We start from the raw sequence: 16,891 nt of genomic DNA on the forward strand, positions 1-16,891 counted from the left end.
GAAACAGTCTTTTCTTTCCATGAATGGAACGCCACAAGGCAACCCATTCACTGGAAGAAAATACTTTTAATTAAACCCGTTGCAGGCCATGGGACTGGTGCTAGTGGCGTTAAGCACCCGTTCCAATGGCTGAAACGGGTGCTACTGTTCCGGGGCCCTTGTCAAAAGCCTTTGGTTCGCTTGGGCCCTTAACCTAGGCCACTGGGCTGCTACCACCCGTTCCAGCCTTTGGAACGGTTGCTCAACGCCACATCATATAAAAGATAGATTAGTTGAAATCTGGTCTAGTAGTCATTACACACATTAATAATTTGATTTCTTGTCTAATGATTTCACACAGTCAATTGTTTTGAATATTTTGTCGCTGATGAAAATTTCCTTGGGGATGGAGTCACAATTCAGAAATAGGGATTTCATGCATGTGGTAGGTAGGTATGTAGAATCCTTGTAAAGCGCAATAAATCACCTCAGACGAGGCATCAATGAGCTGGAACCAGATATCAGTTGTGGGCCACCAATTAAAAGTCAAACACTGGGGAACAGCAGGGTACATAGTGAATCCCTTGCACTTTCAATGATTCACATCATTCTGCAGAATGAGCCTGCAGGTGTTATCAGTGCCAATCACTGCAGTTGAACAATACACATATGCTGCCCACCTGTCCCATTTCCAGGGGTACTAGTGTATGGCATTTAGGGATTTCCAATTCTGACATCTCTGGAATGTCTCCTATCTGAGGGTACCCTGCATAAAGATACTGACACTCCCTTGGTCCATATAGCATGTACTATAAATAGACTATTAATAATAAGAGCTTGGAAGGCACCAGAATCATTACCAATGGACCCATGCTTCCAAGAGCTGTTTTCATAGGAAAGACTGTGCGGGGTCAAACTCTGCTTAGTGTGACCAGATGGTTAGATATGAAAATGTACTGCTATAAGGCAGCAGCTGAGTCTTGAAAATTAGGGGGTGCATTTTGGACCTTGAATCATTTATTACTGTTATTAATTTCATTTATTTCATAATTTTAAATCACCAACTACAAGCAATGTTCTGCAGGACATCCTTCGTTTCCAAGCCTTACCGGTTTTACTCCCCTCTAAACAGCAACAAACCTTACATAATCACAAGACAAATAAATAATGCTACTGGTCCTTATCTTGTATTTTTTTTATTTAGCCCTGTACAAAGATCATTGTGATCTGAAGACAACAACTCACATTTCCATATTTAATGGACTTTCATCATTGCATTACATTTTCCTGTAAAATAACAGATGAGTGGGCCTTCGTACATAACAATCACATGGAGAACAAAAAGGTATTGTAGTCATACTTTGGCCATGTTGGTTTCAGCATTTTAGCGTACTCGCTCCGAATTCCATTCCATTGGCTCATTTGGTAGTTACATTAATCGAGCTGAAAATGGATCCCTCTGTACATGTGGCCTATGGCACGCGTCAACCTGGTAACACCTTTTGAAATCCAATCAATGTGTTTGTCAAGCATGGCTTCAAATGTTTTTTCAAAGACTTGGAAGAAATGTGCATGAGTTGCAGGTATGAGTTCAGTGGTACCCAAGCATAGAATAAGTATGGAAACTGATTGCTACAGGCAAAACAAAATAACTTGTTTTGGTCTAATACAGAAGTTATAACTGATGTCTTTGGTATACAATGTTACTGTACAATGCTTAAAAATATTTTTACACAAGGACAATGACATTTAGGTTCACTTGAACGATGGAAGCTGAAAGTCACATAATTTACAATAGATTTTAAATAAAGTACATTAAAGATTATGAAGATTTACAAACATTTATTTGAGGGAATTGTTCCAATTTCTAGAGATGGTCGTATGTCCCTGAACTAAATTCCACTAACTTGAAGACATGCTACAGAAAACACATATATTTGGCTTCTTCATTCTGGATATATATTACACGAAAATGAAACCAATGAATAATAAATTAGCATCATATTTCTCTACAGTTCAAACTATGATATACAATAAAAAATAAACTATTCCATAAACGGCAATCCTTACGAAAAATGAAGGGATTTTATACAGTTTCTACAAATGATTGTACAGCCAAATAATGTATAAGTGAAATTTATTTTTCTGATTTTAGAGTCTCACGACATAATTAAGTAGTAGTAAAAAAAAGTTACCAATCAGAAAAAAAGGGAAATTAAGGAAATCATTGCTTTGCAATTTCTATTGTCACAGTTCTTTCCCACAGGATGCAATGAATGTAAACACTATGATATATCTGAATTTAAAGTAATAACACTTTATTTAAAAAAGAAAAATACTAATCCGCCCTTGCACAGTTAACATTCTGAAGAATATGGTAAGGTGAGACTTCCATAACTGTGGCATGAAATGTTTTAATACTGATACCCTTGTGTTCTCATAGAGATGTCCCTGCTTCAATATTTGTTCTGCCACAGTCTTTACTCTACATTGTCTTGACAGCAGCACCTCTCGTCTTTCCTTCTTTCATTTAAAAAAAAAACTGATTAGCATTCTGCTGATTGACAGTCATGGCATGCACATCTCTGTTTTCCATCTGTGCACAATTTTCACGATATCCATTATTTCAATTTAGAGGGATTTGTAGGGGTATTTGCCTACTCGCCCCACTAATCTTGCTTGGTCGGCATAGTTCGGCAACTTATCGAAAATCCAGTAGGAATGTTATAGCTTTAATGTTTGGATAACCTAGAAAGCTATATCGTGGCTGGTTGTGTGAGGGGCAGTGAGGGTGGTGGGTCTCTTGCAGAGTTTTGATATAGAATTCTGCATACATATTTAAGCAGCTTCCGTGGGAAGCAACTGGGATGCAGGATGCTTTGTTAAATTGTTGCTTTTTTGTACTCAAAGAATTGGTAGCAATCTTTAGTTCAATGCTGTGAAAATTATACTGAATTTTCGTTCGTTTCTTACTGTTTTTTAGCAAAGATGTCAACTTGATGACATTTGTTTAATAAATTCTAAAGAGCAATATGGAGGACATTCTGTATTTTAAATGTCCATTGTGAAGTTCTCTGTTTTATTGTTATCAATACCAGCTATTTGACTATCAAAACTAGCATAATATAGTGGAATAGATTTGCTTTTAGGAGCACTCCACTTCTTTGAAAGAGAAAAATGTGGTCTTATAATCGAATGTCCTTACATGTGTACTCATTTTGACTGTCGAAGCCATGATATTGATGCCAAATAAGAGACACACAATTAATATTTTGAGAAGGACACAGCGACAAGCAACGTTTATGTCAAACACAAGGAGCCTTTATACATAGGTATGCTACGTTGTTATGCATAGGTATGCTACATTGTTATGCATAAAGGTTATTCCCAATGCATACATCACTTTTGAATACAAATATTTGCAACCTATTCATGCTCAATTTAAATCTAATGAAAATAATCTTTAGTTGTAATTTCCATGACTATATGGCTGGTGCAAGAGTCACATTAGAATACAATGGTTTCTGTGGATCCTGAGAGGAGGTCTGTGATAAGGATCATACTCTTCAAATTGTACACAATAATGATAATGTCAGGCCATGAACGTAACCAAAATTACCAAAAGCAACATAAAGGCATTTCATCGGTTACAACACCGATGGGCGCGCATGAGACAAAGACTTACAAAACAATGTAGGATTTTAAATTGTGAACGGGAACACATTGTGGCCGACTCCAAGCAACCGCTAGACATCCCTGAAAAAAGTACCACACCAGCCAGTAGAGTATTTTCTGTGTTGTTGGAAGGATATCACAGGCAATGATGGCAGTGTGGTTGTGTCCACGTTGTGTTGCTGTGCAGAGGAGGATTATTTTAGTGCACTCGCGTATTCTCCGTGCGATTCGCTTTACAGCACTCATTGGCTCATTGTTTCATTCCTTCCTAGTGGCGGTTCCACCACTTCCTATATGAGAACCCTTCCATTCTCTGACACGTCCAGGCAGTATCCAACCAAAAACTAAGTTCATTCTAGTCAAAAGTCCCAGACACAATCCTTTGGGGCCATGCAGCACTTACTTCACAGTTTGTTGTACAAATACCCTGATATGTCACTTATTTGCTATTAAGGATTTGAATACCATACCATTTGCCGTGTCTTACAACCAGTTTGCCTTTAGTGACGGCTTTGCTCAAATCAGTCCAGAGTATTTTTCTCGAGAAAGCACCGGCTCTAGCTAAGCTCGCTTGGCGTGGAGCATTTCGATGAGGAGATTGTTGCACGGCACATCTCCGTTCAGGTGCTTGTAGTAGAGGTACTCTTCGGCTTGCATGCTGATGCCCCGAATCTCCGGTAGCCGGAGGAGAAGCTGCCCAAACTTGTCTGTCTGCTGTGGATAGTGGCACAGGGTAAAGTCCAGCAAAGCAGAGTTCACTTGTTCATGGACGCCTTCCACCAGCTGGAAGTTCTCCAGGTTTTTGACATCTGCATGGGAAGAAACAAGAAGGAAAACAGTTCAATTGCATTTTAATTGCTGTTTACTGAAGCAGTCTGTCGCAACAGGGATGTCTTCCTCTCCAGACAAAAGGGTACTTAGCATGCTGCTGAATATGCAGTACCCGCATCGCCAGGTTTCATGGGAACATCATCACGTAAGGGCTTAGGCGCTCAGCGTATCGCAGACATTTTTGCATACACCTCAGGTCAATTACACACCAATGCATTTCGAGCAAGGTCAACTCTCTTCGTATTGTGGAAAGGGGCAGGAAGTCGTGTCCTCAAAGAAAGGCCTGCAATACAGCAAATGAGTCCCTTGGGGCAGACCTCTCTTTAACCCGTATATTACACAATTCATATCACTCTGTATTCATTTTTGTGACCCAAGGTGAAACCTGTGTCCAGGGTATGATGTAGTTAATTCTAATAAAAAGTGACAGGTTTCTTGTTTCTGTTTGACATTTTCTAAATGATTCGGGGAGCCCTTGACCAGTCCGCCCCATGCTAATGAGCCATCTGTTACACTCTAGTGACTGCCAAAATAATCTTCTCAACTAGAAATGGTGGCAAATATATATTTCACTAACTAATGATCTCCATCTAATAAAGGCCATGTCCTGTGGATAGATGGCAATGTAGGAGATGTCAGGTGCCCTTTAACCTGCATCTGATTTCTGAATATTTCATTACATCGCCTTCAGAGTAAAATTGTTAGGGCGACGGAGTGTACATAATATCCTGCGTTTTTTTTCTTCATGCTCGTTCTTATATCATCGACACTGGTACAACTGTTCAATAACACATGGCATTAGAATATGTCTTCATAATACAAAATACAAGAAAACATGTTTATGATTAAATACACATTTTTGAAAAACGTTTATTCATTTTAAAAACGGAATTTACCAAGGGCCACATTACAAAAACTTTGCCTCTGTGCTAGAGCAATTTTGCATGAGGTTAGCATTAAGCCGAAAGTTGCCCCGGTGCAAAACACAGTGGGCCTGATTTACGAACATGTTTTAGCATGGGAACGTCCCATTGAAAACTGTTCTGTATATCAGGCCCTTTGTATCTGCGAAATTTCAATTTCTTTCACTAAACCAGGGAACATTGTTCACTTGTCCTAGTCCCACTCCTTTGCCTTAATACAAAGATGCATTGAAAAAAATATGGTTTTGCAATAGTGCTAATTGCCCTTGTATTGAGGTGTATGTAACGTGGCATTAAGCTTTTTGCACTAGACCATGGTTTGCCCTAGTAATAAATGCATGTGCATGGCTGTAACGCTTCTGTAATATCACCCACGGTGTCTATGCATTTTGGACCGAAGCAAAAGTCCTTATTAGCACTAGGGCAAAGTTTCCCCGGATGCAAAAATGCATGGGAAGCATGTAGCATATATGTTTTGCCATACTACTATCACCATGCACGATTGCACTCGTTGGAATTTCTGTGCGGCATTGTTCTGGGTCTGCTGAACATAATGACATTTAAGAGGATGTTTGATGTGAAAACCTTCATTGGTTCCATGGAACTCTCCCATTGGTGTTTCAACCTGCCCGCTTAAGTGTTTCCATGCCAATTTCCATATTGCCATTTTGATACTGCCCCAGTTAATTACATATTGCCATGGCGGTAGAGACAGTGGCAAAACATGCAGTGCCACTTTCAAATTGCGGCAAACACATGTGCATGCCTCAAAAGCGTCATCCAGTAGGCCTGCGGGCTCTGGCGCGCTAGAAATAAACAAATAAAAAGAAGCAACTGTCATGATCGTTTCTAGGTGGCATTCTGAAATGATGCTATTTTGTAAAGTGCCGTGCCAGTCTTATCCCATGCCAGATTCACATCACCTTCAGAAAATTGCTACTTCAATTTCAACAGTGTCATGTCGTGTTCGTGCCATTTAAGCATACGGTTAGGCGATATTTAGCATTGCCTTGAAAAGTACTATGATAGTTTTACATTGCCTCCATAAAACTGTCATGTCAGTTTCAAATGTATCATGCCAGTGTTGAACTAGTTAATTTCATTGGAATGACAATTTTTAAACTGACCCAAGGTGATGCTCATGCCCCCATTGCAGAGGTCATTTCTACAGTAAACCACCAGTAGTGTACCAGGCAAGCTCAAGCAGAAGGGATGTGACCTAGCAGTTCGTGCTGGATTGCTCCTTTTGGGGGGTTGGGGGGTGGGGGTGGGAAGCCTGGTTTGCATATAGTCTTTCCCCTTCTGTAATGGCTTGGTAGTAGGCTGAAGAATGATGGTTTCGGGGTTGCCCAGAGCAATGCCAGATTTTAGGATTAATTCCAAACCTTCAGGCCATCCCCTCTTTTTTTGCACAGGTAAGCTCATGGTCATGTACGTGTTCACATCGGTTCCAGAAAATGAACACACCAGTTTTAGGTCAGTTACTGCACTGACATACTGGTGTGGTCCCAATTAAGCATAGTTTTCACATTACTCCAGTACGTGACTGGGGCTTTAGAACATTGCATGCTAGTGTTTCCCGTTAGCATATGTTCATGCCACCTTTTACAAGACCCACAACATTTCTTTATGTGTTTCTCATGATTCTAAGGAAAGGACTATGCCACTTCCTGATTGGCGCCAGAAAATTGCCCCCACCGACTTTGACTTGTTCCCACTTTCCTGTTGCCTTTAACATTACCCCATGCCACGTCACGTTTCTCTGGGAACATTGTCAGATTGCACTTAATCATTTCCCCTCGAATTGCCCTGTCCTGCTTTCACATTGCTCTCGGGAAATTGCCACATGCCACTTTGCAGTGACCCCAACAGAACTGCCCCAGACTTTCACATTGCTTTCAGAATAACTGCGTGATACTTTCAGGGTGCCTTCAGCATTGACCCGCCATCCCTTTTGCATTGTACCCGAATTGCCCTAAGCTACAGAGAAAGCACTAAATTAGGATTGTTTTTTTTTACATCAACTTCGTATGCTATGCGACCTGGTTAAGTGATCCCCTGTTTAAGGTGGTGTCGTAACTGTGAGGGACGGAGGTCAAGACCCCACCTCCAAATTGTAGACAGTATTGTTGTCCTCAAATTAAATTGTGCCACAGCCAAGATGTGTGAAAAAGACACAAAGTGTTTAATTATATAATTCTCATGTATTAGATCTCTCAAGCAAGGTGCCCTTAGGTTACACGTGTTTCGGCAACATGAGTGCCTTTCTCAAATCTGGGCATTCCGTAAAACAAACACTTCAATTTCGTATTGACTTGTAGTCAGTCCCCTTGTGTGGTTTAGTATGGAAATAATAATTGGGTTGAATCCCATCTATTCTATAGTTTTCACGATCATCGCTCGAAGTTGGCTCTCCGAATTGTACAATTCGGAGAGCCAACGCTGCGCGATACTAAACCACACAAGGGGACGGACTACAAGTCAATACGAAATTGAAGTTTTGGTTTTATGGAATGCCCTGATTTGTGACAGGCGCACGTGTTGCCGAATCATGTGTAATATAAGGGCACCTTGCTTGATCTAAGGGCACCTTGCTTGAGAGATCTAATACATGAGAATTATATAATTAAAAACGTTGTGTCTTTTTCACACATCTTGGCTGTGGCGCAATGTAATGTGAGGACAACAATGCTGTTTTCATAGAAAGCAGAATTGCATAACGTCTATCTGCATAATGCGCATCGTGAATTCTGGATGCAGAGATATATAACAGGCTAATGACACGGAATGAATGTGCATGCCCATGGCTCCCCGGATTTTACAGAAGAGCAACAACTCAGTGACAAAGCACACTGGTCCATAAACGCACATTATTACCATACTTACACATCTGGGGCCAAGGTAAAAACGCCCTGTGCTTCTGAGCCTCCATCTGTAGCGAGTGGGAGAGCGCGCAAACAGGCTCAGACCAGTAACACGAACACAACTGGGAATGTGTTGGTATCCCCGACTGACAGTTTTCTGAGTTTCAACACAATGGCCTCACTATAAGGTTGGCGGAACGGGTTTACCGGCACCGGTAAAGGTGCCAGTAAACCCGTTCCGCCCTATTACGAGGTCTCCTCGCGGGACCCGCAATAGGCGCCTGCAAAAACCAGGCGTCCTTACCGGGTCCCGCGAGGGGACCAGGGAGCTAACAACGGGCCCATCATTAACGGGCCCGTTGTTAGCTCCATCCCCATTCCCATTGAGCCCTATGGGGGCTCCAATGGGAATGGGGATGGACCGGGTCCGGGTTCCTCGGACGGGGAATTACCCGGTCCACCAAGGTTGCGATGGCCCGGTAATTCCTCATTCGAGGAACCCGGGCCCGGATTGCGGTATGGAGGCAGCCATGGCGCTGATAACACCATGGCTACCTCCATACTCGTAATGAGGCCCAATGTTTCTAATTTTCAGTATCACTCACTTGAGTGCCAGGGGAGAGGCGGCAGGTTCGGAATTGGTGTGCTTTCCTAAAATGTTACCTCTTGTGCAAAGAACTCATTTTATTGGTGGTTCATTGCGTTATTGAAACCATAAACGGCAGCTAACGGTTAATGGGTTCAGCTCTCTACACAAACGAGAGACACTTAGCCCGCGGGGGGCGCGTGGCAGAAAAAGCAGGAGCCAGACCCCCCACCGTAATTTCTAACTGCGCCAGAAAGAATAACACGTGAGTGCCAGCCTCTTATCAGCTATTCAACGTCAGCCACTCGGGGACTAATTAACAACTTTTTACATGAAACAACCTCTCCATGAGATCAGAGTGGGACGCGTACATTTCTCTAGCCTCATTGATGAGGAGACCCCGAGGTCTTTTTGAATATATTATTTTCTTCATGAGACGCGGCAATATCTTTGCTGTCATACGCCGGAGTTCTTGCTCTCTCTGCGTAACCTCTGAAGATGAAGGCGGGAAGACTCGATTCACTAATGAGCGCTTGAGCACCGTCTGCAGGCGACGTGGCTCTGATTGCACAGCTTTAAAAAATGAAGGTGCCTGGAAAACTGGCTGTCCATGAGAAAGCTCTAGTTTGGGGTTTCCCACTCAAAAGTATGTTTGTAAATCCGGCCCTCACGGGCCCGACTCATGGAATATTTGCCCGGTTCAAAGTGAGGTTGCACTGCTGAAAAGTGGCTTTGCACTGCCGACACAAACCCTGATTTAACGGGAACCTTCAAAGTGTATTTCTGTCGTGCAAAGTCCGGGCAAAGTCATTTTGTACTGCAAAAATAATTATGCGCTGACTTTGCCTGGACTTTGCACTGCAAACAAAAAAACACTTTGCACAGTTCCATGAATCAGGGTTTGTGTCGGCAGTGCAAAGACGCTTTTCAGCAGTCCAAAGTCACTTTGAACTGGGCAAATATTCCATGAATCGGGCCGACTTTGCCCAGACTTTGCACTGCAAAAAAACACTTTGCACAGTTCCATGAATCAGGGTTTGTGTCGGCAGTGCAAAGACGCTTTTCAGCAGTCCAAAGTCACTTTGAACTGGGCAAATATTCCATGAATCGGGCCGACTTTGCCCAGACTTTGCACTGCAAAAATACACTTTGCACAATTCCATGAATCAGGGTTTTTGTCGACAGTGCATAGTCACTTTTCAGGAGTGCAAAGTCACTTTGAACCGGGCAAATATTCCATGAATCGGGCCGACTTTGCCCGGACTTTGAACTGCAAAAATATACTTTGCACAGTTCCATGAATCAGGGTTTGTGTCGGCAGTGCAAAGTCACTTTTCAGCAGTGGAAAGTAATTTTGAACCAGGCAAATATTCCATGAATCGTGTCCTAAATGTCTTCGATGCCCAGAACTCATGTCCGGGCAGTACTGATGGGGTTGGGCTAAGTGTCACGAATGCTCTGTCTAGCCCACCTGCAGAACGTGCTACCAGATAGAATACACTGTGACACATGCTGCCAATGAATGACCTGCACGTCTGTCATTTAGATTTCAAAATCGACTCATTTCAAGTTACTGACTTACTTGGGGGCTATTTTAAAATGGAGTTGGCACTCCTGAGCAATCTGGGATGTGTAGCAGTGTTGACCCTGCGCGCTTTCGGCGTGAATTCCTAAGTGTCATAACATTTCCTGTAGTGTCCTCACTGCAACCAAACAGGATATATCAGAATGTGCTGCACTGGTACCCAAGAATAACACGAAAAATGTGTTCTTTTGTATTAGGTTATCCTGCTCACTTCCAGAGAATGCATTCAGCTTTACAAGTATTGCGTTAGAGGAGGTTAAGTGTAAACTGACAAAATGGCGTTAGTGGTGTATTGGCAACCGCACACACTTTACTGTTTGAAAGTCAGTGGTAAAAAGAAATTAACACATTTCTATTCGACTATATAATGACCGTGTGTATTTCTAAAAGGATAGGCATGGCAGTGGGGTGATCTCATATGCATCTTTTAAAGGCATCGTAACAGATCACGTGTGCAGTGGTAGAGGGTTTGGAGGGTGGTCCAAATCCTGCAAATGTTAAGTTGTTCCTCTGGGATTCATTGCCTATGAGATGAAGTGGGGGGAAATTGAAGACACATAATGATCAGGAGACTGGGATCTGATTTTCGAGAATCCATTAGTCAAATATTATCCTACTCCCTGGTGAAATTAGGATGAAGAACAAACAAAACAATGGGTAGTGTCTTGGCCTATACCTGATGTACAGGCCAAAGTAAGGCCTGGTGATGTTTGGATGTTTTTAGAAATATCTATAGGTATCCTACCACTGGAAACCTGGGTCTTCAAACAGAGATCTGCAACCAGATGTTTTGGACTACAACTCCCATGATCCTTCACTGTTGACTATGTTGGCTAGTGCTGATAGGAGTTGCAGCCTTAAACGTCTGGAGGGCCAAATGCCACAGAACTATGACCTAAATGAATGTGGGTATGACAATGATGTCTCTTTTCATAATAATACCAACACAAATTGTTATTGAAAGCCCAGAGTTGGCCTCAGTACATGTATCTCAATTTCTGCTTCACTGGAAATAGAAACATACTTTGTGAGCCTCCCTTATTTCTTGGCAATAACCATAAACAGTAGGGTGCTAACTCTAATGTGTGAAACCTGGCCCTTGGAACACAATGGGCCTCATTAGGACCCAGGCGGTAAGGGGTTTACGGCGGCGTAAACATCGCCGACCCTTACCGCCTGATTCCGAGGTCCCTTAAGCCATGGCGGATTTAGCACCTGCTTTTAGCAGGTGTTAAAATCCATGGCGCTAAGGGACCATGTTGTTAATTACGCCACCGTAATTTACGGTGGCGTAATTAACGCCTTCCGCACTCCCATTATGCCCTATGGGGCAAAAATGGGAATGGGGAAGGGTAAATGGGGATTGGGGACTTACCGCCCCGCCAACCTCGGAATGGGGCGGTAAGTCCGCCAACCACCATGGCGTAAACGTAGTTTTACGCCATGGTGGTAAAGGTACGACCCAGGCGGTAACTTACCGCCTGGGTCGTAATGAGGCCCAATGTATGCTGCAGATTTCATATGTGGGTTGTTATTGGGTTTGGAACAATCTAGAACGTATTATTGAGAACTGTAGAATATGTGTTGCACTAACTAAAATTGTGTAGGAGATGGAGTGGGATTTTGATGTAAAAGTGATATGATTTGAAATAAAACAGATTAGAAATTATGAGTACAATATAGGGGATATGTGAGGCATAGAAATCAGGGCCTTAGAATAAACATGATTGTACCCTAGTGAGTCGTTTGCAACCTTGGGCTCTCAAGATGTTCTTTGACTCTAACTCCGATTATCCGCAGAAAGCAATGATAAGGGATCATGGGACTTGTAGTTCAAAATATCTTGGAAGTTGTAGGCCACCTTAGAAGATATGATGAAATGCCTTCTTAAATGCCATGGAAGTTAAAGAGCAGAGAGCGATCATCCGACAAGACCCGTTTTCAGGATGAAATGCATTTTGGATTATGTGTTTTGTAGATTTTAACTATGTTAATGTCTGCTCTTATTCTGGGGTTGTTCGCAGATAAAACGTGAGGCTTTTGTGTTTTCATTTCTCTTAAAGCTACATTTAGACAGAAGATACATCTGGGGGAGTTACACACTTGCAAGGAGAGATCATTGGGATTGAATGAAATGAAAGGACTATTAGTCGCTTGGATGATGCATTTAGGAGATTAGACTCGTTCATGAATTTTATTTCTTATAAGGATGAATATGTATATCAAATAGTATCCCAAAGCCCCAAAATATTCTAAATTCAGCAATCTATGGAGCAAGTAATACAACAAATGGGGCATCAGAGATGTGAGGAGAAAAGCAAAGTGTGGAGTCGAAGATGACCCTGACATTCTTGGCCTCACAGGTGGGAGCAGGAAGAGGGCCAAGGGAGACCCACAAGAGAGTGACAGGAAAGGAGGGTGCAGGTGTGCCAATGAGGAGTATCTCTGTTACTGGCATTAAGGCAGAGATCGTTGGTGGCACAGCACTCCTGGATAGCAGACAGACAGTCAGAGATGAGAGAAGGAGAAGAGGGGGCAGAGGTGAGCGTGAAAATTAGCTGAGTGTCATACACATAGCACTGAAAGTTGGAGCAGAGAGCGGCAATGCGGTGGGCAAGAGGTGCCAGGCATTGGTTGAACACCCAGGGAGAGAGGTTAGACCCCTAGGAAACACCACAGGTCGAGAGTGAAATAGAGGAAAGGAAGGATCCAAGTTGGACCTGGGAGGGTCGATCAGAGAGGAACGAGGTCAGCCAGGCCAGGGCCTGATCGGTGACACCCAGGTCATCACGGAGACGATTGAGCAGGATGGCATATACAACTACATCGAAATGTTTTTGCATTACAAATAAGGGAAGTAATCCTCACAATTCTCCTGTTCTTTGCAGTACGCAATCTGGAGCACATGAAAAGCATTTTCAAAGATTACTTAAGCAATAAACCCTGACGGGCAGGGTATTTACCGGGCCAGAATGCCCGGACCAGTTAGAAAACCAAGCAAAGCAACAGCTTTATCCTTAGACTGGGCATCACCTGCCTGGTAAAGCACCCCACCCCAAAGGGTTTATTGCTTTTAATATCCTGACATGTTTACTGGGATGCTAAAAGGTGTTGTTTTTTTACTTGATTAATGGCACGGATGGATTAGGAAGGGAACTACGCATAGACCCTTCTCCCTTTCCATGGTGCAATTGCAGCACTGTAGAAGAGCTGGGAACACTGAGTGTTCCCAGTGCTGACCAACGACAAGGGAGTGGGGGTGAGGTGGGGATGGGGGTGTGTGAGGGATGTGTAAATTATGGTTGGCAGTGGGGGGCAGAGGGGAAAGGGAGAGTGGGGGCATGGGTGCACTTGCTTTAATTTCTGGCGGGGAAGATGGCGGACTCCCTCTTCTGAGGAGTCTCGAAGAAGCTGTTTTACCATGAGGTAAAGACTCTGTTCCATGCCTCCTGATTGGCTGGGAGGCTGTCTTCTCCCCTGCCTGCCCCGCAGGGCGCTAACTCATTGAAATTGACATACAACCTATTCTTCATTCGCACAACCATTGCCTATGGAAGTGGAAAGCTTGGTATAGGTGTTGAATCGGGGGAGATGTCAGATGGCAGAGCGGGTCAGAACATGAGGCTGGGCCAAGCTTCACGGCTCTTTTAGCCTATAGCTTTGTGTCATAATGTCAGAAGCCATTTAGGAAGAGGTGCACAGCCATGGTGGGAAACCTTCCAGTAGTCGCTTTGCCAGCCGTGCATGGAAAAAGGACTCTTCCTGCAGGGGAGGAATTGGGCCCCAACCTTTGTCCTGTCCAGTTCCCCATTAGAAATTCGGTCCGTTGGGTTCAATGGGGGTGTTTATCAGAGGATCTGTAGCATGCTAGCCTAGTGGATTTTTCTTGTGCTCAAAGAGGGGATGCTTTAGGAAACTCACACGTTATATGTCCTGCCCACAATTAGAGCAGCCCAGGCCCCACATGTGGCAAGCCTGCCATACTATCCAAATGAGTATATATGCCTTGTGATATGCAGACATGTTGCTGTTAGGGTGAGTGTTGTGACAACTGAAATGCGCAGAGAGCCCAGCCTGCATTATGCACACAAAAGAATGTCATTCTTGAATCAGTGTCACAGACATACTTCAACTATGCAATTCTGAGGGTATTTGTTATGTTCCCAAAATACTCCTTGCTTTTATGTAAATTGTCAAGATTTCTGATGGGGCTACCCAGCTGCGCATGATCAGGGTCCTCAGCTTGGCGCCTCCATGTCCTGCTCCACCCCATAACCCCCACGAAAGGAGGGGGGGGTGCCATAGTAAACTGTCCATTTCCAGCATTTGCGACACGCATAAATCATACTTTCACATACAGTGTGGGAGATATCTGAATATTATAATGGGAAGATAACAGGTGGGTATATGGAATTTGAGCAAAAGTGAACTACGGAAGTATACTTGTAGGTGCCGCCAATTTCCTAGACTCCCACGTCCCAAAAAAATCTCTTTCTTCACAATTTACCCAGAGCAAATGCTAAAAGCACACCACTTTCATCAAGGGAAAGAAGGGAAGGTATCAAACATCCGGTACGTGCATTTCGTTCTATGATGAATAACAGTTTGGCTTCCGCCTGGAACTTGTATGGGTTTTGCAGCGTTTCGATCTGTGTAAAACTCTGACATGAAGCCGTGCGGTAAGGTAACAAGCCTACACTATGAATAAACCAGCATTGTCGTATGAAAGAGAATTAAACGAGATCCAAGGGGGATATATTAGGCCAAATGCGAGCCCCAGAATCTGAGTTTAGCCCGCGCAAGGCGTCTACTTTGCCCCAGGATAAATTCAGCTTTCCAGCTAATCGAGTGAAGAAAAGCGCCCGAGGTATGATCAAATTTACACGAGAACTCAGTCGAACAGTTCTTGTTTTAAATATTAGCTCTGAGGCATTTGGGTGGTCTTTCTTCGCAGGCAAGTATATATGCATTTAATTATTTGAAAACGCTATTTAAATATTGGTTAAGTCAATTAAAGTATTCTGCTTCAAGTTTAACTACAAAAACAAAAGTGCCATTAGTCAATAGTGCCTGGGAACGTTATATATCATGCTGCTTATACCTAGCTGCACACGACCAATATGCAATAATAAGGCACCCAGGGAGTGTAGGCTTTTTCTCATTAATACACAGAGGTCGTCGCGCTTTAGAAGGCACCCAGGGAGTGTAGGCTTTATCTCATTAATGCACAGTGGTCGTTGTGCTTTAGAAGGTGCCCACGGAGTGTAGGCTTTATCTCATTAATACATAGAGGGTGTCGTGCTTTAGAAGGCATCCGGGAAGTGTAGGCTTTATCTCATTAATCCACAGAGTTCGTCGTGCTTTAGAAGACGCCCAGGGAGTGTAGGCTTTATCTCATTAATCCACAGAGTTTGTTGTGCTTTAGAAGGTGCCCAGGAAGTGTAGGCTTTATCTCATTAATGCACAGTGGTCGTCATGCTTTAGAAGGTGCCCACGGAGTGTAGGCTTTATCTCAATAATACACAGAGGTCGTCGTGCTTTAGAAGGCACCCAGGGAGTGTAGGCTTTATCTCATTAATTCACAGAGTTTGTTGTGCTTTAGAAGGCGCCCAGGAAGTGTAGGCTTTATCTCATTAATGCACAGTGGTCGTCATGCTTTAGAAGGCACCCAGGGAGTGTAGGCTTTATCTCATTAATGCACAGTGGTCGTCGTGCTTTAGAAGGTGCCCACGGAGTGTAGGCTTTATCTCATTAATGCACAGTGGTCGTCGTGCTTTAGAAGTCACCCAGGGAGTGTAGGCTTTATCTCATTAATTCACAGAGTTTGTTGTGCTTTAGAAGGCACCCAGGAAGTGTAGGCTTTATCTCATTAATGCACAGTGGTCTTCATGCTTTAGAAGGCACCCAGGGAGTGTAGGCTTTATCTCATTAATCCACAGTGGTCGTCGTGCTTTAGAAGGTGCCCACGGAGTGTAGGCTTTATCTCATTAATGCACAGTGTTCGTCATGCTTTAGAAGGTGCCCAAGGAGTGTAGGCTTTATCTCATTAATACATATAGGTTGTCGTGCTTTAGAAGGCACCAGGGAATTGTAGGCTTTATCTCATTAATACACAGAGGTCGTCGTGTTTTAGAAGGCATCCAGGAAGTGTAGGTTTTATCTCATTAATGCACAGTGGTCGTCATGCTTTAGAAGGTGCCCACGGAGTGTAGGCCTTATCTCATTAATGCACAGAGGTTGTTGTGTGTGTTTAATCTTAATTTAGCTTCCATTCATAGCATGCCGACCTTATCAATAATTTAAGGTCATGGGCCATGAAAACGTTATCTGGAAATAAGTCAACACACTGCCCCATCTTCGTGGAATTAGCCTTTCATTCCGAAAAGGTGACCCACCAGGGTGTTCGATATATGTTACCAGCTTCCTTGTGTTCCCATTTTAATCTAGC

The 16,891-nt window shown here is 43.2% G+C and overlaps 1 protein-coding gene across 1 annotated transcript in view; it reads right to left on the reverse strand.

Annotated features, from left to right (window-relative positions):
* Window positions 1-1,169: 1,169 nt before the first annotated feature.
* NR5A2 (nuclear receptor subfamily 5 group A member 2) overlaps window positions 1,170-16,891 on the reverse strand; it is a 198,127-nt gene continuing 182,405 nt past the window's right edge. Inside the window, exon 8 of the mRNA XM_069641231.1 lies at window positions 1,170-4,463. Within this exon, the coding sequence (XP_069497332.1) occupies window positions 4,216-4,463 (248 nt within the window). The 3' untranslated portion in view covers window positions 1,170-4,215. The remainder of the gene's footprint in view (window positions 4,464-16,891) is intronic.

This window comes from Ambystoma mexicanum, chromosome 1q (genome assembly GCF_040938575.1).
Source record: "Ambystoma mexicanum isolate Mex_15411 chromosome 1q, UKY_AmexF1_1, whole genome shotgun sequence".
In the NCBI taxonomy this organism is placed as follows: domain Eukaryota; kingdom Metazoa; phylum Chordata; class Amphibia; order Caudata; family Ambystomatidae; genus Ambystoma; species Ambystoma mexicanum.